Source organism: Chiloscyllium plagiosum, chromosome 4 (genome assembly GCF_004010195.1).
Source record: "Chiloscyllium plagiosum isolate BGI_BamShark_2017 chromosome 4, ASM401019v2, whole genome shotgun sequence".
Taxonomy (NCBI): Eukaryota; Metazoa; Chordata; class Chondrichthyes; order Orectolobiformes; family Hemiscylliidae; genus Chiloscyllium; species Chiloscyllium plagiosum.
This window is the reverse complement of record NC_057713.1, coordinates 132279566-132306580: the sequence shown is the minus strand read 5'-3', so window position 1 is coordinate 132306580 and position 27015 is coordinate 132279566. Positions and strand designations below refer to the sequence as shown.

The 27015-nt window shown below is 38.9% G+C and overlaps 1 protein-coding gene across 9 annotated transcripts in view; it reads left to right on the top strand.

Annotated features, from left to right (window-relative positions):
• The window catches only part of sgk3 (serum/glucocorticoid regulated kinase family member 3), a 111856-nt gene that overhangs the window by 71638 nt on the left and 13203 nt on the right, over positions 1 to 27015 (top strand). For 8 of the 9 annotated variants that reach the window (XM_043689259.1, XM_043689260.1, XM_043689255.1 and 5 more), the window contains 12 exons: positions 2283 to 2355; positions 6009 to 6084; positions 7932 to 8019; positions 8146 to 8195; positions 8678 to 8735; positions 8852 to 8935; positions 9035 to 9166; positions 11100 to 11212; positions 14505 to 14541; positions 17265 to 17351; positions 20143 to 20238; positions 23944 to 24099. In XM_043689259.1, coding sequence (XP_043545194.1) covers positions 2283 to 2355; positions 6009 to 6084; positions 7932 to 8019; positions 8146 to 8195; positions 8678 to 8735; positions 8852 to 8935; positions 9035 to 9166; positions 11100 to 11212; positions 14505 to 14541; positions 17265 to 17351; positions 20143 to 20238; positions 23944 to 24099 — 1050 coding nt within the window. The remainder of the gene's footprint in view (positions 1 to 2282; positions 2356 to 6008; positions 6085 to 7931; positions 8020 to 8145; positions 8196 to 8677; positions 8736 to 8851; positions 8936 to 9034; positions 9167 to 11099; positions 11213 to 14504; positions 14542 to 17264; positions 17352 to 20142; positions 20239 to 23943; positions 24100 to 27015) is intronic. The other variant, XM_043689263.1, reaches the window with a different exon arrangement.

Below are 27015 nucleotides of genomic sequence, written 5' to 3'. Positions count from 1 at the left end.
TTAGTTTTAAGCAACGCTAACCTCTTAGGACTGATCATTCCAGAATAGTTGGCTGTTTTTATAAGTTCTTTGTTATTTCTTTCAAGAAAGAAAGTTTTTGACCACTTGTTAATCACTCTAATGTTCCTGCTTTCTCCTGTTCTAATTTTCTCTTAAGCCAGTGAACAAAGTGTGATGGGAAGTGTTGCACCCAGGAACATGCAAACCTTCTCTTGTGAAGTTGATATAAAATATATTCACATGTTTTTGATGAGGCCTTGGGATCAAGCCCTTCCTTGCAGGTTTGAATGATTAAAGATTAGAATATCCAGACAAGCAGCTGTGTCTTTTAGAACCTGACCAGCTCAGTCAATTGTACTGCTACCAAAGTAATTTTAATGATGGATGTTGAAATTCCCTATCAAGCCCATGCTAAGTGTTTCCTCTCATTAGTGTTTATTGCAGAGGAATACAAAGTTAAAAATCTTACACCAGGCTATAGTCCAACAGGTTTAATTGGAAGCACTAGCACAAGCTCCACCTGATGAAGGAGCAGCGCTCCGAAAGCTAGTGCTTCCAATTAAACCTGTTGGACTATAGCCTGGTGTTGTGTGATTTTTAACTTTGTACATCCCAGTTCAACACCAGCAAATCCAAATCATTGTAGAGGAGAACTGATTCATTGTTACCAACTACTGGCTAATCAGCAGGAGGTTTTCTTGCCCACTTTTGACCTGTTTATGACCATTCATGAGACATCCTGGGGCCCAGAGTAATTGTTGAGGACTCCCAGAGCAAGTTTCCTCCAACTGTATATCACTATATTACCACCACCTCTAGTGGGTCTGTTCTGCCAGTGGGAAAGGACATGACTTAACCAGGAAATGTGATGATATTGTTGAGAATATGTAGTGATACCCAAGCAATCGTACCTTAGAGACAATATAAGGCAAAACTTGAAAAAACTGCGGATGCTGTAAATCAAACAATAACAGAAATTGCTGGAAAAGCTCAGCAGGTCTGGCAGCATCTGTAGAGAGAAAGCAGAGTTAATGTTTCGTGTCAAGTGACCCTTCCTCAGAAGGTTGAGACGGTGTCAGGCAGTTGCTTAACTTGGCTGTGGGGCAGTTTTCCCAGTTTGGCACAAGACTCCAGATGTTCCTAAAGAGGATTTGGCAGGTCGTTTCCAATACCTTGAAGATTAGGTTCAGGATGCTTAACAGAGCTCACGAGGTTGATCAGAGAATAGGTATCAAATGGAAGTTGTTTAAACTGACAGTTAAGTTCATGTTTGGGTTAAAGTGCATCTACAATTAGAATGAAGGGAACTTAATCAGCAGGATTTGGGGTCAAGAAACCAACAACAGCAAATGGCCACTGAGAGATGGTGGTCATAGTGATGACTGCCCTTGGGAACTGACAGACCTGGTCAGGTGCCATATTGAGCAGAACCAAAAATATTCCAGATGTCATACCTCAAGTGTCAGAAGCATTAAATCAGTTTAAAAAGACAATTTGAACAAGCTGTTGCCATCCTGCAAAGTCCCCTTGCAAAAGTATAATTAAACATTACTCTGAAACCTTAGTCACACACTTGTGTACAGCTAGTAGCAGAGCACTGCCTTTAGAATAGAAAAGACACTGAAATTAACTGGGAAAAAAGGGCAGAAAATTGCATATGTAGAGAGTTCATAATGGAATAAAACATCACAAATGATTCGCATGATAAGAGACTGAGTGTTTGAGAATTCCAGAGTTGGTGGAAAGCCAAATTAAAGGGAGGTTTAAGTAGGTTTTTCTTTAAGGCAGCTAGAAATAAACAATGTGAAGGGATTGAGGGTTGGAATTCTTGAAATCGGGGTAAAGAAAGCTGAATGCAATAAAGTGAATATTGGAGGAGATGCACTGGAACAGTAGGATCAAACGGGGGATATGTATTCCAGCGGTCACATAAATACATCAGTATTTTTGCTTTCTATTTATGGTTCGTATAACATCATCATCTCAACAGTTAGTCAGAACTGCAACCAGAAACTTCAAAACTGCTGATATTTAAGTTATGTGATCAGATAACTTCGACCTGGGGAATACTTTTAACATTGGCACCAAAGAAACAGGTTCAGCAAATGAGTAAGCATGAAGGATGTACCAAACCATAAATTACAGGAGCAAAATCATGAGATCTACTCACTCTTCCGTATGGGCTGGAAACTACTGTACTGCGAATACTGTGCTACAGAAGCATGTTAAATATGTGATTTTTGAAAATTTAAATACTAATATAGCTTTTTTCTGTCTGTTAGCTAAAGAAACAATACCCTCAATTTCCCCTGAAGCTTCCTGCTAAAAGAATATTTGGAGACAATTTTGATCCAGGTAATATCAACAAAGATATCAATAATTCAATGTGATTGATTTTGCTTATAATTTGTGGTTACAGTTGAATTTCCTGTTTTCCCCCTCCAGAAAGATATATATTTCCTTTCTGTAAAAGTATTATTAAGTAATAAATACCTTGTAAAAGAGAGAACATCAAAATTTTTTGAACTTCCTAAAAAATAAGAATACAAGAAGTAGGGGTCTTTGTAGACTCTGTGCTCTGCCTTCAATATAATCATGGCTTGACACAGGAACCAATATAGTGAACTTTAGACACTACTTCTGGACAAAAAGGACTAGATTTAACAGGCAAATGGGTAAAGACCGACCCTCTGAACAGCATCCTACCCAGACTCCTACCCGTACCCTATCCTTATAACCCTGCACATCCCATGGTTAATTCACTCAGCCTGCACATCCCTGGACACTTTGGGCAATTTAGCATGGCCAAACCATCTAACGTGCACATCTTCAAACTGTGCAGAAGGAAATTGAAGCACCTGGAAAAAACTCTTACAAACATGGAGAGAATGTGCAAACTCCACACAGACAGTCACCCGTGGCTGGGATTGAACCCAGGTACCTGGCATAAGGAACACCCAGTTTGCACATGGTACAGCAAGCAGTTGAGAGGACAAATGACATTTTGGCCTTAACTAGAACAGGTTTGGTATCAGAAGTTCAATTGGTGCTGATCAGCTGCTGCTATGTGTATAGAAGGCTAGCAGCAGGAAATTGTGGCTGAAAGTACATGAATTAGGTGCCAAAGAAGTTGACAATCATCTGCTATGCACTGAAGGCATTCTCTGAGAAGCAATGCAGTAAACAGCAGCCTTTCGCTTGGCCATAGCTTCATTCTTTAAAGGATTTCCAACTGATCACGTTTGCTAATCCACCTAACCTGCACATCCCTAATCGTTTAATTGAACTAGCACTTTGTACTATAAGTTCGCTTCAGTGATCCTAACAAGTTCCATGCAACTTGTGAAGTAATCCACTGCCTATTAAATACAGTATTTAAGTTTTGTTTTAACCAGAACAATTGTTCATACTATTTTAAAAGATTTTACTTGAGAGCTATATGGAGGTTCTCCATTTACCTTCAAACCAGCCCAGGTAAAATTGGAGGGACGTTGGAATGATGACAAGTTTCCCCAACAATAACACCTTTAGGAAGTTTAACTTCCAGCACATAACCAAGGCAGCTTTCGTTTTCCTGGGAAAAATATCCCACTGTAAAAGCAAGGATAAGCTTAAACCTTCAGTGAAGCACAAGTTAGGTTTCAGCTGGTGCATTGTATTTAGAAAGGATTTCAAAGTCTTAGAGGATGTAGAAGAGAATTACTGAAATAGCACCAAGGGTGAGAGAATCCAGTTATGCAAAGAATTTGAAGCTGGGTGGCTTACCTTGGGGTGGAGAAGGTTTAAATGAATATTTGGTAGAAGCTTCCAAAATAAAAACCAGTTTTAACGAATAAGGTAAAACACTGCAGTAACAGAAAGTTGTTAAACAGAAAAGCCAGATTTTTAGGTGTTTGTCAAAAGGACCAAAAGCCAAAAAGAAACTTTTTTCTTCAATTTTGATGTGATTTGAAATGAATTGCCTGAAAGGATGGTGGAAGCAGGTTTAATAGTAACTTGCAATATATAATTGGATAAATTCTTGAAAGGAATGAATTTGCAAGGGCTTTGGAGAAAGAGCTCACATAGGCACAATGACCGACCTACCTACTTACTTCTGTCTGTGCTGTGTCATTCTATGCTTTGAGAGTACATTCTGTATCTCCATCTGGTGATTATGATGTCCATTGGTTGTTTAGTGGGTTTTTGTTATGCTTGCTGATATCTGGGTTTTGACGCTCCTGCAGTCAGTGTGTGTCATGATGTCTATGTTTGAATAACACCTGAAGCTTAGAATCATACAGTACAAAAGAGGTGCATCAAATCTACACCACCAAAGCAATTGTAAATCTAGACTAATTCCTCCTTCCAGCACTGGACGCATAGCCTTGAATGTTGCGACATTTCAAATGCTCATCTTAGTACTTTTTAAAGGTTGTGAGGTTTCCAGAGTCAACTACAATACCATGCAGTTATTCCATTTTAACTAAGGGGGACAACTGCTTTCTATCCACCCTATCCACTCTCCTCTTAATCGTGTATACGTCGTGTATCCCCCCACCCCGCCCCCCCCCCCCCCCAAACTCCGTTGCAACAACATTCTCTACTTTAAAGAAAACAACCTGCTGAAAATAGCCATTCTCCCCTCTGATACTAGATAATGATGACTGCTTGCTATGCCTGTCAAGATATGCAAAGATCATTTAAAAGATGAGGACACCTGCAAAAATGAGACAGCTGCTGCTAGTCCTTCTCTGTAATTTCCAGTTCTAATTATACTTGTGGGTGGCACAGTGGTTAGCACTGTTGCCTCACAGCGCCTGAGACCCGGGTTCAATTCCCGCCTCAGGCGACTGACTGTATGGAGTTTGCACATTCTCCCCGTGTCTGTGTGGGTTTCCTCCAGGTGCTCCGGTTTCCTCCCACAGTCCAAAAAATGTGCAGGTTAGGTGAATTGGCCATGCTAAATTGCCCGTAGTGTTAGGTGAAGGGGTAAATGTAGGGGAATGGGTCTGGGTGGGTTGCGCTTCGGCGGGTCGGTGTGGACTTGTTGGGCCGAAGTGCCTGTTTCCACACTGTAAGTAATCTAATCTAATCTCATCCCAAAGCAAATTCTGCATTCTATCATGCCATCAGAACAAAATCAAGGTTTGCCAGGAGATGCATCTTGCATTTTTCCATGCCCTTTAAAGGCACCTTCCTTCAGCACTCCTATTCTGATTTGCCTCTATTTTAATCTCTTGGTGATCAGAAGAGGGTCGAAAAAATTAATTAAAACACAAATCAGCAACCCTATTGTTGACAGTCCAAATTGTTTACATCCCTATATCAACCATTTAATGAGACTCCTCTGAATTATACATGGCCAGGCATGAAGATTGCTCCATGTTGTTTAAGGAAGCAGCCTTTCTGTCTGGCCACGTCGAGGAATGAATTTTTCTTGAAACTTGAAAAGCCAGTTAATTCATAAAATGCATGGTTTCTTCCTATGAACCCTTCAGATCCAAATGGGAGTAATGAAAACTACTAAAATAAAAAAAGAGAGCAACACACTATGGGTCTCCACTTGAGCACTGTTGTCCAGCATCAGTATAAAAATACTTTCAGCCTAATTTTGCAATGGGCTTATTCTTTGTAGTTCAGCCTCCATAAGAATCTGAATGAAGGAAGAACATCTTCAATATCTGCCATTTTAGTACTTCAATTACCCATGCAATAGTTTGCTACGTGATAATAGTATGGTAAAGTTAATCTTGAACATTTTCTAATGGAAATTACTAAAGCCATCTGGAGGCCATATGTACTTCTCAATTTGGATCCATACTTTGCGTGTTGCTAACTTGTGCAGTTGGTATTCCGCAATCCATGTCTGGCCACACTATAATTGAATGAATTTCAAATAAATGACTGCCTGGAAAATGCTTTCTAGTTTTCCAATTAACGGTGCAGTTCTGTAGTATGTTACTCATATTTCATCCGGAATGGAAGAGTAAAATTTCGTTCAACTATTTGTGCTCTTTTCCTAACAGCATTTATTAAGCAAAGAAGAGCAGGATTGAATGAATTCATTCAGAAACTAGTATCACATCCATCGTTAAGTCAACAGTAAGTTTCATGTCATCTTTTCCATAAAATGAAAACACATGTTTACTTTAATGATTGGAGCAGTTAAATGTATTGGTACATACAACTAAAGAAGCTTTCAGAATTCCATCCAGCTAAATAGTCTTATCATAGAATCTTGGTAATGGAGTGAAACAACACGGTAACAGACGCTTCAGTCCAACTCATCCATACCGACCCGATATCCTAAGCTGATCAGCATTTGGCCCATATCCCTCTAAACCTTTTCCTATTCATCTAATCATCTAGATGCCTTTTAAATGTTGTAATTGTAACAGCCTCTACCACTTCCTCTGGCAACTTGTTTTATACACATACCACCCCTTGGATCCCTTTCAAATCCTTCCCCTTTCACCTTAAACCTCTGCCTTCTGTATTTTGGACTCTCTCTGCCTTCTGTACTTTGTTTATTTACCCTATCCATGCCCCTCCTGATTTTATAAATCTCTGTAAGGTCAACCCTTAACCTCTGACGCTCCAGGGAAGAGAGCCCCACCATATACAGCCTCTCCCTATCACTCAAACCCTCCAACACTGGCAACATCCTTGTAAATCTTTTCTGAACGCTTAAGTTTAACAACATCTTTCCTAGAGCAGGGAGACCAGAATTGAATGCAATATTCTAAATGCAGCCTAACCAAAATCTTATATAGGCAAAACATAGCATCCCAACTCATATACTCAATACACTGACCAACGAAGCCACCTTCACCACCTGTCTACCTATGACTCCACTTTCAACCTATGCACTTGTACCCCTAGGTCCCTAAATTTGGCAACATTCACCAGTAAGTGTAAGTAAGTCCTGCCCTGAGTTGCCTTGCCAAAATGCTACACCTCACATTTATCTAAATTCAACTCTATCAACCACTCCTCAGTCCATTGGCCTATCTGATTAAGGTCTCATTATACTCTGAAATAACCTTCTTCGTTATCCACTACAACACCAATTTTTCAAAACTAGGAAAGTTTGAGAGAAATAGGAATATTGTTTTCATGTTCTCATGATCTTCTGAATCTAGATTTCTAATGGTAACTCAATCGAATTAATTCTCCTGTTCAAACAGGTTCATGTTAAGTAGTGTGAACTTGAAACCCATCAAATTAAAACTACATCAACTAATTTGAAAAAAAATGCAGAAAAACTTAGCAGGTCTTGTAGAATCTGAGGGGCGAAAGCAAAGTTAACATTTTGGGTCCAGTGACCTTTCTTCATTATTAAAATTTGAAAAAGCACTTTATTGTTAGCCACCTACAGAGGTTTACTGTCATAGTGTATACCTTCTACTACAGTTTGCAATAGATTTGAGTGAAGTGCATGTGTTGAATTTGCTATGCTCAGAAGACATTTTAAATTCTCCAATTCAGGGGTAATTCCTACATTTGTGTTTCAGCTCTCAAATAGATTAAATGTTTAATTGCCACAATATATATGTTTTGGAATGTCTTAAAAATGCACAAAATGACAGGCAGGAAGTAGCAGATGATCCATAAAGCCACATTTGTGATGCTTGGAGCTCCTCAGCGCACTCGTAATTAAAAGTTAACTAAAATAAATCAGGTCTTTTTTAACAAAAAAAGTAAAAAAAAGTCCCTCGTGTGTTGGAAACCAGTGGGGGAGGCCATTTGGCCATGACCATGTCAACTGCGACTTGACTTTTGTAAGCTGTGACCTCAGCTCTATTGAAATTTCCAGTGATCTGTCAATATATCTTCTGACTTAATAAACACATTTTGTATAAACATTTGTTTTATTCTATCAAAGCTATTTCTTCAGAACATTGCAGCATACCGCCATTGGAAAAATTTGATTCTTTTTATTTCTTTAGCCTTGAAGTTCGAGCATTTCTTCAAATGGATAACCCAAAGAATCAGTCAGATCCATCAGAAGATGAAGATGAAAAGCCTAGTCATGTGGTACTGTATACCCAGATGAATCTTTAATTTTTAAGATGTTTGGTCTCGCTGAGATTGAGGGACTATTATCTGTCATTTATTATTGAGCTTGTGTCACAGAGGCTAAGAGCATTTTTATTTCTACAGCAACATTCTACCTCTGAAAGCATTTATCTTGGTGCCTCAGGAAATCCCCAGTGAGTATCTTATGGCTATGGTTAATTATTTGCATATTTTTAAATAAAATTAGGTAACCTTGCTATTAAAGATATGAAGTAAAAGAAATAAGGTGTAGAAGTAGTAGAGACATGAGGCAAATCTTTTCGCCCAGAAGGTGATGGGAGTCTGCAATTTACTATCAAGTTTGATAGTTTGAGTGGAAACCCTTGATTCGTTTAAAAGCAACTTGGATCCACACCTGGAATACAGTAATCTAAAAGGCTTTAGACTAGGTTTTGACAAATAACAATAGTAGTCAGTTTATTCAAGTCAATGCAGATACCAAGGGCTGAATGGCCTCTCTGTTGTTGTTGTTGTTGTTGCGCTGTAACTTTTCTATGGCTCTAACTGACATCTGGTTAAGTTGTCGAATTTTATATTACCTAAATTCTAATTTCATGCTTTATCTTAATACCTCACTAAACTTGCTGACTTTTATTGCCTTGGTGTTTTATTTCAGGGCTATGCCAACAGACTTTACTTTCTTAAAGCTAATTGGCAAGGGAAGCTTTGGCAAGGTAAGATTTTTATATCTCAGCATTTTCTTTGGTCTGCTGATGCATCAGCTGCTTTTCCTTCATTTTATCCTTTTTTTTGTCTTATTGGATTATAATTACAAAATTACTTTTCTTAGGTTTTACTTGCGAAACATAAAACTGATGGGAAATTTTATGCAATTAAGGTCTTGCATAAGAAAGTAATCCTAAAGAAGAAAGAGGTAACATTTTAAATGTCACTTATTGCCAGAGATTTCTTTTTTGATATGCTCTTGATTTTGTGCATGCATTTCAGATATGAAAATATTTTCTTTATGCAGCAAAGGCACATTATGGCTGAGCGAAATGTGTTGTTGAAAAATGTGAAACACCCATTTCTGGTTGGGCTTCATTATTCATTTCAAACCACAGACAAGCTCTACTTTGTCCTGGATTTTATTAATGGTGGAGAGGTTAGTATTGCTAGTCTGCTACAAACAGGTAACTGAGTTGTAATCTGTTTTACCCACTAAGAGCAACAGACTGTAGTATGTGACCTCTTGAAAAATTCCCACTAATGTTGAAGTCAAAGGACAATACTAAGTATCTACACTGATAATATAACAAAAAGAAAACAATTTTTTTTGTTTTCTTTTCCCACCCTTGAATCTATGGTATGTAGCAATATGATGATCTGTTTCAAAGACTCCGCCTGTGTTATAAGTGAACAAAACATATGTGATGACTTTGAGTTGGGCCACTCACCTGAGGAAACAGTTTATTACCTTCTCTATTTCCCCCACCAACTATTTGACTTAACTTCTTTCACCCCAAAAATGAGAAATTAATTCTCCGCAAACATTTTATAATCTTTATTTAATCTTCTACCTTCAAGACTTCATATTTGAGCCCATAAAGTTCTGCTAACCATAATTAAATTTGTGACCCATTTGTCAATAACACTATACTTGGGGACAAGTCAGTTTCCAAATCATCACTGCAAATTTCAAATTTTTGTTTAAATCCTTTCATATCATGTCTTCATATCTCTGTAATCTCCACAACTGTCAATAAAATTCTGTTGCTCCCACTTTGGTCACTAGTGTATGCCTCATTCCTTCAGTCTCCCAGCTCTAGCCTACAGAATTCTCTCCCTAAACCTCTGTACCTCTTTCAGATACATGAACATGTTGTTTGGAACCTACTTCTTTGAATAAGCTTTTAGTCACCTCTGCTAATTTATTTCTCTTCAACGCTTGTCAATTTTTGCATGCCATGAAGTGGAGGTACTGGTGTTGGACTGGAAAGGACAAGTTTCACCTGACAATGGAGCAGCGCTTCAAAAGCTTGTGATTTCAAATAAACCTATTGGACTATAAACTGGTGTCATGTGACTTCTGAATTTTTGCATGATAACACTCCTTTGCAGAACTTAGATTCCAATAGAGACCAATAAATTTAAATAATATATTTAATTTTCAGTGACCAACCAAAAGGATCAAGTGAAAAATTAAGTTTCAAGACTTTTACTTCAATAAATGAACAAAAAGTAATATTCACTGAAAAATTGTAGGGAACCTATATATTAAACTATGGAAAATATATCATGACCCTTTAACACAACTTAAAAAGTCCACACCTACATTATAATTAATTGCCCACTATCCACAGGAAAGACAAATTTTATAGGAAATAGTCCAAAACTACTCCCAGAATCCAATAGTTTCTGTTCTCCCTATTTCACGGAATCTCAAGGTCAACTGAAGGTCAAAAGGCACTTCGACTTTTCAGGCAATGGAGAAAATTCTGAATCAACAGGCAGTGAGGCCTGCACCTTCATTGCTTCTCACTTTCCCCATTCATCCCATCCATGTCAGGACAAATCTTCCAATGCCTCAGATTGTCATGTGATGTCTCTGTCTTCGGCATTCCGCCTAACTACACCCAGCTGCAGTTCCTTGAGACTTCCGAGTCTCTCTCTAACTGAATTTCAGCGACAAAGACTAACCAGCTGCTATTGCCTTTGTTTCAGATGTGAATATTTTGCACCTTGCTCCGAGCAGCTCTTGACTTTGGCCCCATCACCATGGCAACCAGTCTGTTGTAAGGTGGAATTCCTAATAGATCACATGATTTTTTTCAATTCTACATTTTACCTTGAATTAAGGAGACAGCACTAAGCATCAATCATTTAAACACTAGAAAATTTTATTCCAGATGTTAAATAACACCAGACGTTATAATTCTACTGCATTTTTTCCCCTGACTCTCATTAAGGAAGAGTAGCCTATAATATTCACTTATTTTGAAAAGAGAATGATTCTGCATCCTTCATGTGGAGTAGCATAGAATGTCTGTCTGTTCTGTATTTGAGAACTGTGAATAATTCTTATGAACTATTTTCAGTTGTTTTTCCATCTACAAAGGGAGCGTTGCTTCTCTGAAGACCGAGCCAGATTCTATGCAGCAGAAATGGCCAGTGCCCTGGGATATTTGCATTCACTCAACATTGTTTACAGGTATCCCATTCAACACTTAAAGGGATTCATTGCTGCCTTTGGTAATAGCTTCATACTATACAACATAATTTTGTGAACAGTTGAACCATGAGTTAATGTGTGTTGAATGGGAATGCAAGCATATCTTACCTGACTGTTCAAAGGCATGTGATGTATGTTCTATTATATTCTTGACTTTTGCTTTTTAGTGGTGGGGGGGCATTGGGAAATTGAAATGTGCTTCACATCACAAAATACACAATCTAATGAGCTTCTCCATTAACCAAAACATGCATGTGACTGGTCCAGTTGAATTTGTCATCTATGTTGAAACCCCAAGATTGTGATGAAATTACCATTAAATTTCAGGAATGAGTGATTTAGATTTTCTCATTAAAGACCATTGAAAGAAGGGCCAGGGAATGGTAGAAGTTAACTTGCCTCATAGTTAGACCAGGCTTGCATGTTGTTTGCCTTGCAATATGTGGGGTATGTTTCTGAGAAATTGCCATTGAAGCGGTACATGCGATATATCAGCAAACAGTTCTACTTCTACCAAATATCTGCGTGCTCAGGATCTGGATACCCTGTTACGTGAATCTTAAAATATTAATATGCTGGTACATCAAGTGATCAGCAAAGCAAATGGAATGTCAGTGTCTGTTGCAAGGGTAGCAGAGAAAATAAAATCACAAATTACTTCAGTGTGACCACATCTGGAGTACTATGTATAAGTTTGATCCTCTTAATTAAGAAAGGATACAGGCTCATTGAAGCAGTTCAAAAATTTTTTACTTGATTCCTTCTTCGGATGAAGAGGTTATCATATCAAAAAGGGTTGACCGGGTTGGTCATATCCCCATTTGAGATTTTCACTAACCACAACTATTTCTTTCATGCTAGGTTTGGTTTTAATTGCTAGTTTCTCATTGGAGCTGCTTGGTGCCATGTCTACCAAGTGCTGCCTTTCCCTCAAAGGCTATCACACTTGATTCAATTCTTAATAATAATAAGAGCTGGAGTGGGCTATTTGGCCTTTTGAATCTGGTCCACCATTTGGTAAGATCATGGTTGATCTGCTTCACCATTTTCCTGCACTATCCCCATATCTCTTGATGTATTTAAATATGTAGAAATCTATGAATTTTGGTCTTGAATGAACTCTTCAGCCAACTGAGGCAGAGAATTCCAGATTTGCCACCCTCTTGAGTAAAGAAATTCTTCCTCATCTGAGTCCTAACTGGCCTGCCCCTTACTTCAAACCCTCTGTCCCCTCGTTCCAAATCCCCCACCCAGCAGGAACATGTTTTATGCATCTCTGTGAATCCCTGTAATAATTTTAAATGTTTGAATGAGATTGCCTCTCATTCTTCTAAATTCCAGAGAATGTAGACCCAGTCTATTTAATGCTTCCTCGTAGGACAGCAACCATTCCATGACAGGAATAAAATTGAACATTCCACTTCCTCTGTCGCAGCAGCCAAGAAAGTGAAGTTGAGACCACAATCAGATCAGCGATGATCAAATAGAATGGTAGAGTTGGTTCAATGGACCGAATCCCTGACTCCTTCTAAGCATACTTTTGTACCTCGTTTAAATTAAGGCTATCATCGGGTCTGGAACTGAATGATCTTGGAATCCAAACTAAGTGTTAATGAACCGGTTATTGGTGAAAGTTTACTGCTTTATAGTTCTTTTGCAGCTCCTTTCATCAATTTGCTGAATGATTGGTAGTAAGCTAACAGAGTGGTAGTTTGCAAAATTGGATTTGCTCTATTTGTGGGCAGAAGAAACAATCCATGAAATCCTTTTTGGCATGTGTAAGCAATTTGTTTGACTACAAAGATACATGCAAGATGCTGCATTTTGGAAAAGCAAATCAAAGCAGGACTTAAGACCATAAGACATAGGAGCGGAAGTAAGGCCATTCGGCCCATCAAGTCCACTCCGCCATTCAATCATGGCTGATGGGCATTTCAACTCCACTTACCCGCATTCTCCCTGTAGCCCTTCATTCCTTGTGACATCAAGAATTTATCAATTTCTGCCTTGAAGAAAGCACCGATAGCGCTGAGTAGGGGAACTCGCCCCCTGCCCGGAGGGGCCACTACCCATCCCGAACTGCCCATTGGTAAGGTCATGGGGAGTGTTGCTGAACAAAGAGACCTTGGAGTGCAGGTTCATAGTTCCTTGAAAGTAGAGTTGTCGGTAGACAGGGATAGTGAAGAAGGTGTTTTGTATGTTTTTTTGGTCAGAGCATTGAGTACAGGAGTTGGGAGGTCATGGTTGTGGCTGTACAGGACATTGGTTAGGCCAATGTTGCTTCCAATTCTGGTCTCCTCTTTTCAGAAGGATGTTGTGAAACTTGAAAGGGTTCAGAAAAGACTTAAGGATATTGCCATTATTGGAGGATTTAAGATTTTGGCTGGGGGTGTTTTCCCTGGAACATCGGAGGCTGAGGGGTGACTTTATAGAGGTTTATAAAATCATGAGGGGTATGGATAGGGTAAATAGATAAGGTATTTTCCTGAGGGTGGGGGATACCAGAACTAGAGGGCATAGGTTTAGGGTGAGAGGGGAAAGATATAAAAGGGAGCTGAGGGGGAACTTTTTCATCCAAAGGCTGGTGCTTGTATGGAATGAGCTGCCAGAGTAAGTGATGGAGGCTGGTACAATTACAACATTTAAAAGACAACTGGATGGGTATATAAATAGGAAGGGTTAAAAGGGATATGGGACTAGATTAGGTTAGGATCTGGTCGGCATGGACAAGTTGGACTGAAGGGCCTGTTTTCATGTTGTACATCTCTATGACTCTGACTCAAACCTTTTTGCACAGTAATTTAGACAGCATTAGGTATGTGACTGCACAGCTTAGAGAGCACTAGACAGAATATCCCTAAACAATATTTCACATTTACCAGCACAGTCCCTGCAGGCCTTTCAGCTTCACAATACACCATCCTGAAGATTTGCAAATCTTTTACCACTTGCATTCTGTTTGTGCATTTAGATGATTCTCATCTCCCCCTCGGGCATGCCAATTTCCGAATAGTACCAGCTACTGAATGCCTCCTGATGGGATTGATTATCCTAATGGCATTTTTGACGATCCTGCTGTGTATATGTACTTGCTTACCTGATATGTTTATACTGGAAACTAGTAGTTTTTTTTATTGTTTTGGATTTGAAATTTAATTGATCAATGATTTTCTGAACTTTCTTCAATTTTCTTATTGCAGTACCACATTTGCTGTTTGATTAATTTAGAAACCTTTGGAAACATATATCAATTTATTTCTTTTCATAATAGGGATCTGAAGCCAGAAAACATCCTTTTAGACTCGCAGGTATGCATATGAATTTCTTATTAGTAAAGCATTTGGGTTTGTCAGTTGAGCATCTAGACCTCAGATATAACCATGATTTGGAGATGCCGTGTTGGACTGGGGTGTACAAAGTTAAAAATCACATAACACCAGGTTATAGTCCAACAGGTTTAATTGGAAGCACTAGCTTTCAGAGCGCTGTTCCTTCATCAGGCGGTTGTGATGACTGAGCGGCACTCCGAAAGCTAGTGCTTCCAATTAAACCTGTTGGACTATAACTTGGCGTTGTGATTTTTCATTTTAAACAGATATAACCTGTATGGTTAATTTCTGTTGTTAGTCTATTGCATGAAAAACGGGAAATCAGGATAGATCAGACCAAGATATTAACTACAGTATTATGATTAGGTTTAAATATAGAACTGTTTCTTAATAAAAATTGTTCATAGTCTATTGATTATACAAAACTCGAGCATTGGTGAAAAAGTAGATGGTTTTTTAAAACCTTTCATCTTGCACATGACAATTCACAGTAATTACAAAGTAAAGAAAAAACAACATTTACACTTTGAGGGTGGGTGCTGATTTGGTTGGAAAGTGGTCTGCAATTGGCAGTGGCAATGCCGTGGAGAATGCACTAGTTAGATGATCACTGCCCATTAACCGTCAAGCTTTATTTCCATTTTAAACAAAGCAGGTTGACTTTGAAGGCATTACATCATAGGTATGAACCCAAATGACGATTCTACATTGGTTAACAGTATACTCTGTGTAATATTTGCTAAATAATGCTGTGTTTATATACTAGATGCTACATATTAATATACAGGGTCCTGTTCTTTGCAGACAGAACATGTACACACAACTGTACCTATTCCAACTCAACAAAATGGGTGACAGCTATTCTAATTCATTTCTCAGAGAAATGCCTTGCGAATCTTGTATCCTAAAGGTACAGAACACTGATAGGGAATAGAGGCATGATGACTGCTGCCCAAGATATTGGGCAATAACCTGCGTGGTGCTCTAAATATCGTACATATCAACTGAGCATTGATGCAGTTTAGCCCTTTGCAGTTGCACAGACTGTGTTCCATGCTGAGGCTGACATAAAAGAATTGCAACTTGACCAACTCTGAGTAGTACAAACTCAAAACACTCAGCAGCGGCCATGAAAAAACAATCAGCAACTAACCTGAAATCTTTTTGATATTCCCTTTCAACAGAGCTGGTGAAATGTCCTTCTTTCTGCTAGGTGCAAATTTGACTGTGTAAAATTGAGAAGGTGTTATTCGCAGCATTTGAGTTGAAAAGCCATCAAAGCAGAATCATACTGTATGCTGATTAGCATCATTCTGTCCTAACTTTGCATAATTCCAGGGTACATTCTCCTTGCCTCTGCTAAGAACCTAACCCAAATGCATCTATTATGGCCCACTCCAAATATTTTCAAATTGTGCGTGGACTCTCTCTTTGGATCCAAAAGGGCACAATGCAACTGAATTTTGTACCCACCATTTGTGTTTGTTTGTGGTTTGCACACATTACAGCTACTTTTACAATGGTTGATAGAGTTACATAGTTCCATAGAGTTGCACAGCACAGAAACTGGGCGGCACAGTGGCATAGTGGGCGGCACGGTGGCACAGTGGTTAGCACTGCTGCCTCACAGCGCCTGAGACTCGGGTTCAATTCCCGCCTCAGGCGACTGACTGTGTGGAGTTTGCACATTCTCCCCGTGTCTGCGTGGGTTTCCTCCGGGTGCTCCGGTTTCCTCCCACAGTCACAAAGATGTGCAGGTCAGGTGAATTGGCCATGCTAAATTGCCCGTAGTGTTAGGTAAGGGGTAAATGTAGGGGTATGGGTGGGTTGCGCTTCGGCGGGTCGGTGTGGACTTGTTGGGCCGAAGGGCCTGTTTCCATACTAAGTAATGTAATGTAATCTAATCTAATCTTAAAAAAAATACTTATCCATGATGACCAGATATCCTAAACTGATCTGGTCCCATTGGCCAGTATTTGGCCAGTAATCTAAAAGTGGCTTCACCAATGCCCTGTACAGATGCAAAATGGCCTCCCAACTTCTACGTTTAATGTTCTGACCAGTGAAGGTGTGCTTCTTCGCCACCCTGTCTACCTGCAACTCCACTTTCAAGGAACATTGCATTTGCACTCCTAGGTGCCCTTCTTTGAGGGGCATCAGTAAACTAGAAGGACTTTTACAACAACCATTATATTGTCGTCATTAGATTCTAATTCTAGATATGCACTGAATTCAAATTTCACCATCTGTCATGATGGGATTAAAATCCATGTCCCCAGAACATAACCATATCTGAATCATTAATGTACATATTTGTCTCTACTTGCCAGTCTACTTTAGGCTATAATTTTAAAAACTACTATTCAACTATTGAAAATAAATTCATTAGTGTTGCTGGAGTATTACAAGTTTGCAATTCTAATTATTTAATTGCCTATTTTAACTAATGAAGAAACTGTCAAGACAATAAACCTGAAAAAAAGTAGAAAATGATGTAAACTCTGATTAGGCTGCTCAGCATCTGTAAAGCACAAAAGCAAGTGAATGGGAAGTGTTCCTCAGACTGATGAAGATTCTATACCCAAATGTTGCACTGGCTTTTCTCTTGAAGATGATTGACTTTGTTTATATCCCATTTTCTTTCCCCCACTAATAAATTGTCTTTTGTTCTGTTATTAGCTGGTGTTTGTTTTGTGTTTCAGGGGCACATAGCTTTAACAGATTTTGGTCTTTGTAAAGAAGGAATGGCTTGCACTGACACCACATCTACTTTCTGTGGAACACCAGAGGTGCTCAATTTTTAAATATATTTTTATACTGGCAAGTATTTTCAGCACTGTTTCACCATGTTTGCTGATGTGCCACCTTTCCTGCTTGTGGATATGTATCTCATCAGAAGTAATTAAAAATCTGTCTATCCTTCTCAAACGTATTGAGTCCCCTGGTGTCCATCACACTCTAGGGTTCTTGAAAGAAGTAATTCCTTGTCCTGTTTCAAATCTGCTATTCCTGATCCTAAAGCTATGACCCCTCATTCTCGATTACACCATGAGAAACATCCACTCCAAATCAATTTTTTGTCAATCACCCTTAGCATTCTTGTATAACTCAATTAGATCTCCTCTCATCCTGTTGAACTCTAGCGAACAGAGGTCTTAACTTCTCGATCTCTCCTTGTGTGTCTCCCTTATCAGATGTACTGGTATACAAAATTCTCTTGAGCTCACTTTGTTAACTCTGTTTAAACTGTGTAACCCCTTCTCCTCCCCCCCCCCCCCCCCCACCTCCAGCTTTTATATTATTACTATTCTACATTATAATAAATAAAACCCTTCATTTAAATTACTATGTAGTGTTTACACCTATCTGCTATTTTCTTAGCATGGGCTGTAGAAGAGGAAACGTGCAATCAACTAATTCCACTATAATCTCTATCCAGCAATATAACAGCAAAATTCTTTGAATAGAGTAATATTCAATATCCAGTCCTGTCCTTACCTAAGTCAGGCCTCCATTATCACCATTGCGCTATATTTTTATTTGCCTATTATGCCAGAAGCGCACCAATCCTGGTAAATGTAATTTTGACTTCATTGCATGCCACTTGTTATTCTGAAACCACCTAATGTTTTGCCTTTTCTTACTCTAGTCTCTAAATAGTCTTTCTCTACTAATCTTCTGTGTGCCACTTTCTGAAGGAACATTGTGGTTCACATCATCCTTTTGAACCCTCTTCAATATCACTACCAAACAGTGCCACCACCAGTATATTGGTCACAGCACTGTTAAGGTACAATATTATAATTTCCACCTTGGCAAAACCAAGGATCCAATGTCCTTCCACCTCCACTCTCTCTCTCATCCCATATTCGTGTCCTAATCTCCTCCTCCTCCTTTCTACACGCACTTATTTCTGATGCTGAGTATAATCCAAATGTTTTACCATTTCAGGTTTCTACCTCCTTGGTGCCAATAGGGACTACAACCTTTTGGTTGTCATCCTAGTCCAGTCGGTGTTTAGCAGATGTTCCATGTCATCCTTGATTTAGCTACGAGGGAGGCAATGTTCTATCCTCTGGAAACATCCATCCTACCTCTGGCCACAGAAATGTCTGTCTGTTCCCCTTCCTATAAAATCCCCAAGTGTTATTCTCTCATACCTCTTTGTGCCCCCACCTCCCTGCTTCTGGGCCTGTCATAGTGCCATGGACTTGGCTGTGGCTGCACACTCGAGATTTTACAGTGAGACTAACTTAATTTTTATTAAAATATTTATTAATATACTTTGTTAATTTATTGAAATATTCAGAACTCTTTAGCATTATATCCCTTGTTATTTAAACTTTATCCCTTAGATTTGATTATTTAGACATTTCTGGATAAATTAGAATGGAGGTAAGCAGAAAGTTGTTCAGCCAGAGTGGTGAATCTATGGAATTCATTCCCGCAGCAGGTTGTGGAGGCCAGGGCATTAAGTATATTTAAAACTGAGATAGATGGGTTCTTCAATATCAAGGGGATCAAGGATTATGGGATGAAAGTGGGAGAATGGGGTTAAGAAACCTATCAGCCATGATTGAATGGTGGAGCAGACTCGATGGGCCGAATGTCCTAATTTCTGCTACTGTGTCCTATGGTTTAAATGATCAAATCTGGTTTGGTTTTTAATAACAACTTCTCTAATCTTGCTTTATAGTTAATTAATTAAAATTAAAAGTTTATCAGTTTACTTGATCCATGTCATTCATTGTGTTGTAATGTAATTTTGTGACTTATCTCTACTCTGTTCTTGTGCTACTGCTGCTCCTTTTGTCTATGCTGTGCTCTCAAGTCAAATCTATTGGCCAGGCCAACAACTACTTTTGCAAGAATGAGCAAAAGTTGGTGGATCTTTTAATTTTTTTCTGGAGATGGGCGCACTATATAGAAAATATTTGGTGCATCATCCCAGCCTGTTAATTGAATCAAAATGGATAGCTGAAGTGAAGATCAAATGTGGCCACAGAATACAATTTTTAAGGAACAGCTCGATCACCTGTAATTTTCCTTTGATTAAACAATGGATGAATGTCAACATTTTGCTGTTGTTAAAACCCCACATAGCTAAGTTTCAGGAATGTGTATCTTTTAAAACATGCAACTTTTGAAATTAAAATTCTTATGAAACATTCAGTTGAAAGGAAATCTGTTCAAGTCCTTATGAACAAAAACATTGTTTTGGCTTGAGGTTCCCTCTATAAACAGTTGAGAGATACTGCAAGCTAATTAAAGCCTCCATAGCTGGGATTCAACAGGAAGCTCTGTCATATTTTATTTTTAGGTCACTGTATGGGATCTTGGAAATATTGACAAATTTAGTTTATCTACTCCTTACCCTTTCCAAACAGTATCGTGTGTATCTTTATCATGGACCAGAAAGATGGAGCAGGAATTGAACATGAGCTTAACTTATTCCAAAAAAAAATTGTCATGAACCAGAGAAAATGCACAAATGACTAAGGCAACAATGCCAAGCCTCAAGATGTTTCTTAAGAGTTGGGTTACAGCATTGTAGTAAGTGTTTATTTCTTTGTATTTCAGTATCTTGCACCAGAAGTGCTCAGAAAGCAACCTTATGATAACACCGTTGATTGGTGGTGCCTTGGCTCTGTTCTGTTTGAAATGCTGTATGGCCTGGTATGTAATTGCTTGTTTTCTTGAACATTTACCTTTTTTTTTGTTGTTTCAAATGGTGTAAGGCCATTTTTATTACTGAAGTCAGTTGTTATCAACTTATTCAGCAATTTGAAAACAATAGTGCATTGTATTTGATTAGCAATCCAGAAGTTGAAAATCAAAATCCCATTAGAGTCCATTATGAAATGGGTTAGTCTTAACAATTATCATAAAAATGCCAGCTTTTCATTAAAACTTAACACATTCATTACTTCACTGCACTGGAACAGCTTGGCTAGGAATACTGCAAATTCTGAAGCCGGCCTTGGGAATTAGAGCCAGAGTGTTTTCAGGGCCCATAGCCTTGGGTATTTTCAGTGCCTCCCACCATTTCTTGATATTGTGTAGAGTGAATTGAATTGACTGAAGAGTGTTATCTGTGATGCTGGGAACCTCTGAATAAAGCCAAAATGGATCATCCACTCAGAACTTCTGACTGAAGATTGTTGCAAATTCTTCAACATTTTTGGTTACATTGTGTTGGGCTCCCCCTTTGAGGAAGGGGATGTTTATGGAACCACCTCCACCACTGAGTTGTTTAACAGTCCACTACCATTTGCAATTGGGTGTAGTAGGACTGCAGACCATACACCTGACATGTTGGTTATGAAATCGCTTAGTCTGTTCTATCACTGGCTATTTAGAATTAGATTTTGTTGTCATGTATACTAAAGTACAAATCTACAGGACTTAAGTGAAAAGTGTGCAATGTTGCCATCTTAAGTAGAAAGTATCTAGTTACAAAAATTAGGTACTAAAATAGATTAGATACAAAAGTAGAAAAACAAAGGAAAAAGCTAAAAGTTCAACATTATAGTTCTTCATAGTATAAATTAGGAAAATAAAGAAATAAAGTTAAAAGAAAAACGTTACAGTTGTCCTATAGCTTGGGTGCTTTTCATATGTGGTCTTGCTCTTCCCTTGATCCTGGGCCGACCCTAACCGGACTTGCAAGCCGATGACCGCCATCTGTGGCCGGCTTTTTTTTTAATTCACCCATGGGATGAGGATATCGCTTGCTAGGCCAGCATTTATTGCCCATCTGTTATTGCCCAGGGGGTAGTTAAGAGTCAATCACATTGCTGTGGGTTTGGAGTCACATGTAGTCCAGACCAGGTAAGGATCGCAATTTCCTTCCCTAAGTGACTTTAGTGAACCAGATGGGTTTTTCTGACAATCGTCAATGGATTTGTGGTCATCGTGAAGACACCTAATTTCAGTTATTTACTCAATTCAAATTCCACAATCTGCCATTGTAGGATTTGATCCCAGGTCACTAGAACATTACTGGGTCTCCAGATTAACAGTCCAGTGATAATACCATTAGGCAACTGTCTCCCCGGTGGCTGACCACACGTGGCCTCTGTGCGCTGACTGTCAGCTGCCCTGCTCTGGGCCTGCTAATTGCTGGCCATCCCGCTCCTGGTGCTGCTCTTGGTATGCCCTCCTGCATTTTTCTTTGAGTCAGTGTTGATCCCCTGACATCACTGTAATGGTAGAGTATGAGATATGTAAAGCTGGGAAATTGCAGGCTGTGTTTGAATGCAATTTAACTACTGTATATGGTGACAGCACCTCACAGATGCGTAGTTTTCAGCTGCTAGATCTGTTTGAATTCTATCCCAATTAGCGTGGTGACATTGCCACACACCCACAATGGACGGTATCCTGAATATAGACTTGGTCTGGTGGGGGGATGTTGTTTGAATCCAATATTAAGAAAGTAGTAATGGGACATACGAAAGTCAAAAAGCATGGTTTTATGAAGGGTAAATCGTGCAGGAGTTCTTCAAACAAGCAAAGTAGATAATGGGGGTCCTGTAAATATAGTATATATCTGGATTTCCAAAGGCATCTAATAAGGTCCTGTGTAAGAGTTTGGTACACAAGGTAAGATTATACGGAGTTAGTGGCAATATCTATTTCTTTTTAAATCAATCTGTTCAGAGATGTTATTACAGACCTCTGGAGCAGGTGAGAGGATTGGTTAACCAATAGAAAGCAGAGTACCAAGATAAATGGATCATTTTCTGGTTGGCAAGCTGTAACCTGTGGGGTACCACAGGTTTTGGTCCTTGGGCCCCAATTACTTACAACCCATGTGAATGGCTTAGATGCGGAGATAGAATTTATTAACCCATTGAAATAGGTGGGAAAGTAAGTTGCAATGAAAGCGAGAATTGTTCTGCACTTGGAAAGGCAAGATTTGATTGGGGATAGTCAGCATGGCTTTGTTGGAGGAAGGTCATGTCTCTCAAATCTGACAGAAATTTTGAAGGAGATAACCAGGCATCCAGGTGAGGGAAATACAGTTGATATAATTTTGTACTGATTTCATCAAAATCTTTGACCAGGTCCACCTGGGTGACTGATTAAAGAGAACAGTTTTATTTAAAAGGAGAAAATCTGCAGAAAACTCCAACACAAAAAGGGACTTGTGCACAAAATGCAAACCTAGCATACAGGTAATCGGGAAGACCAATGGAATGTTGGCCTTTTATTTTAAGGGGCTTGGAGTATAAGAGTAGGGATGTCTTACTGCACCTGAGCTGGTGAGATCACATCTGGAGTACTGTGTGCAACTTGGTCCTCTTATTTAGGGAAACATATAATTTCTTTGGAGGCTGTTCAGAACAAGTTCCCTAGGATGATCCCTGATATAGAGGGATTGTTTTGAGTAAACGTTAAACAGATTCAGACTCTACTAAACTGGAAGTTAGAAGAATGAGAGGTGATCTCGTTGAAACATACATACGATTTTTAAGGGGCTTGACTAGGTAAATGCTGAGAAGATGTTTCCCATCATGGGAAAGTTTAGGACCAGAGGGCATAGTCTCAGAATAAAGGAGTGCTAATTTAAAGCTGAAATGAGGAGGAATTTCTTTTGAGGGTTGAATGTCTTTGCGACAGAGCAGTGGAGCTTGTGTATGTTTAAGGCTGAGATAGATCCTTGATCAGTAGGGGAATCACGAGTTATTATGGGGAAAAGCACTGGAACATGAGGAACTTTGGAGCAACCATGATCCCAATGAATGTGGAACAAGCTCGATGGACCAAATTGCCTATTCCTGTTCCTATTTCTTGTGGTCTTAACCAGTGCAAAATATAAACACAGGTAGCAAGAGCTCTTATAAATAAAAATATTTTTTAAATAATATTTATTTTTAAAACTGTTACTCTTCCTTTTTAAAGTGAATGTTGGCCTCTTAGAGGACGAGACTGGGGAGTTATTAATGGGAACACAAATACCAGAGACACAAAAGCAGTGCTTTGCCTTAGTTTGATAGTAGAGAATGCTGAAACCCCCCAATAATAACGTGTACAGTAATGTAGAGATTATAGAACAGGAGAAAACTAAAACAACTGCCAATACTAGGGAAAAGGATTGATAGATAAATTGATTAATTAATTGATTGATAGATCAGACTATTGAGATTAAAAGCAGACAAGCCCCCAGGTTTGATGGCCTACATCCAAGGGTTACAGTAGATTGGAAAATACTAATTTAAAGACCTTAAACAAAAAAAATGGAAGGCAGAAAGCAGGAAACTATAGACTGCATTTTGTATACAGAGTTATTAGAGGAGGAAGATATTTGTTTCAAATGGATAACTCTGACATAATCAAAACAAAATAAGTCAGCAAAATCAATGTTTTTTTTTGCAGCCTCCTTTCTATAGTCGTGATACTGCTGAGATGTACGAATACATCCTTCACAAGCCTTTGCAGCTGAGGCCTGGAGCAACTGATGAAGCCTGTTCAATCCTGGAAGGATTACTGGAAAAAGAGAGGGAGAGAAGACTAGGAGCAAAGGATGATTTTGTAAGAAGTTCTTGTCAAACCTTGAAGTCATCCACCATTTACTAGCAGTTAAACAATAAACAAGATTGAGTCAGAAAGTGTGACGTCGGAAAAGCACAGCTGGTCAGGCAACATCTGAGGAGCAGGAGAGTCGACATTTTGAGCAGGACATTCCTGATTAAGAGCTTTGCTCAAAACGTTGACTCTCCTGCTCCTTGGATGCAGCCTGACTGGCTGTGCTTTTCCAGCACCACACTTTTTCATTCTGATCTCTAGCATCTGCAGTTAATAAACAAGGTTCCTCACTAGCTGAAAAAAAATCTGCTTTGTAGCATTTTTTTTTTGGTTGCATTTCAGGTCTACTTTCAAACGGTTTTGCTAAGTGTTAGTTTTAGCTAAGTAAGCAGCCTCACCTCTTGATGTATTAGTTACATAGTCCAACCATTGGCATTCAAGGGCAGAGAAAGCAATCAGAAAAGTGCAGTTAGACTTGGGGTTATTCTCTGGGAATATGCTGGTGCAGACCACTTGTGCCCTGTTTCAGCCCTTGCAACATTCTGTGACATGCTCCTTGCATCCCTTGAAATTTCACTCTTCCTACAACCTTTGGGTTTTTAAAACTCAATCTTTGCACTATCACTAACTTCTCCTTTGAATTTATCTTTTTAGACTTTTGATGACGTACTGTCGACTTTGACTTTTCATCATTATTTCTCAAATCAAGTTAGATAGTTCTTTGTGCAAGGACATTATTCTTTTAAGGAGTACCTGTTAGGCTCAGTCTTTATGATAATCCACTCAAGACTTGAGTGTAAAATCTAGGCAATACTTCGAGGAAATGCTGCACTATCAGTTCAAAACTCAAGTTAGATTGGTTCTCAGCTAATATTTTATAGCATTTGTAAATATCTAGATTATTGTAGCTATGCATGCAAGTCTGCCATAACTTAATGTGTTGAATTTGGAAGAATGTATTATCCCTCTCTTAAAAACCCACCACTTCCTGATTTTCTCTGTCTACCTTTTTAGTATTCTTTAAAACTCATGCTTCTGAGTAAATTCTGCCTCAACTCTGCATTCAGGGCTCAATTTCAGTCCCACTTCTTTTTTATTCTACATCTTCCTATAAATTGTGCTAAAGCTTTTTTTTTATTTAATGGTACAAAATAAAGACATGTTGCAGCTGCACTGTTAAAAAATATTACATAAGATATTAACAAATTGCATTTTCATACATCCTCACTTTGCAGTCATAATGGCAAATAGAAAGAAAAATTATCAATCAAACAGTACTCTGCACAAACTAGTGGTCAAAATAATGGCTTATGAACTTAGAACAAGCTGTCAGTAACTAGTACCACACAAGGCTAATAGAAATAGGAACAGGAGTAAGCCTTTCAGCCCCTCAAGCCTGCTCTGCCATTGAATATGATCATGACTCACTGGTAACTATGCAAATGAAATCACCAATGTTTTTGCTTTTTAAAGATTTCAAGTATAGTACACCAAAATAATTAACATCATTAAACTTTAACACTTCTGTCCCAAATGACTGAATATTAAAGGTGGCCTACTAATCTGTTAAGATTTACAACTGTGTGTATTTTAAGAAAATAAGGAAAACTTGCATTTGTATAGTGCCGTTCAAGATCACTGCAATACCAAAGAAGTACTATTAAAACAGTGACCACATTTCAGAATAGGGATCACAGCAATCAATTTGTGCACAGCAAACTCCCTCAAACATCAGCACAATAATGACCAGATATTCTGTGTTGTAATATTGATCGAGGGTATTGGCCAGAATACTGGAATGGCATCCTTGCTCCTCTTCAGAAATAGATGGAAATGTGTTGCTGGAAAAGCGCAGCAGGTCAGGCAGCATCCAGGGAACAGGAGAATCGACGTTTCGGGCATTAACCCTTTTTCAGGAAAGAGGAAAGTTTGTCCAGCAGGCTAAGATAAAAGGTAGGGAGGAGGGCCTTTCCTCATTCCTGAAGAAGGGCTTATGCCCGAAACATCGATTCTCCTGTTCCCTGGATGCTGCCTGACTTGCTGCGCTTTTCCAGCAACACATTTTCAGCTCTGATCTCCAGCATCTGCAGACCTCACTTTCTCCCCAACATGAATTGAAAGACCACCATGACAGATGGTGAAATTTGAATTCAATGAAAATCTGAAATAAAGATCTGACCTAATGGCAACCTGTAACCACTGTTGGTTGTTATAAGGACCCATCTGATTTAATAATGTTCTTTTATAGAAGGAAACTGCTATCTTTGTGTAATCTGGCCTGCATGTGACTCCAGACCCACAGCAATATGGTTTACTCTTAACTGGCCTCTGGAGAATAAATGCAGGCCCAGCCAGAAACACCCATGTTTCATGAACATTTTGTAAAATGTTTGGCAATACAACCCTCGTTTAATCTAATGTGTTGGTCTAAAATGGTGCACTCAGTCCAGGAGTAAGACTTGAATCTGCAACGTTCTGACTTTAGACTGACCGATTCCTGACTCTTCTTTCCCTTTCCTTTTCCTAACTCTTATTCTTTCTTTTGGGTTCATTTTTATATTACTGTATACCACTCTTTTTGTGTGTGTGTATACATCAAAAAGTTGAATTCTACTGTTAATACATAGATTCCTCTTTGAGAAAGCCTTTGGTCATCTACCCTAATATCTCCTATAGAATTATACAGAACAGAAGGAGGCCATTCATCCCATACTGTCCATAGCTTATAGTACTTAAGGTGCAGATTCAAGTACTTTCAAGTGTTTAAGGTCTCTGCCTCCACCTACCACCCCACCAACCACCCATGTACAGCGTATCATCCGCCGTCATTTCCGCCACCTCCAAATGGACCCCACCAGCAGGGATATATTTCCCTCCCCTCCCCTATCAGCGTTTCGAAAAGACCACTCCCTCCGTGACTCT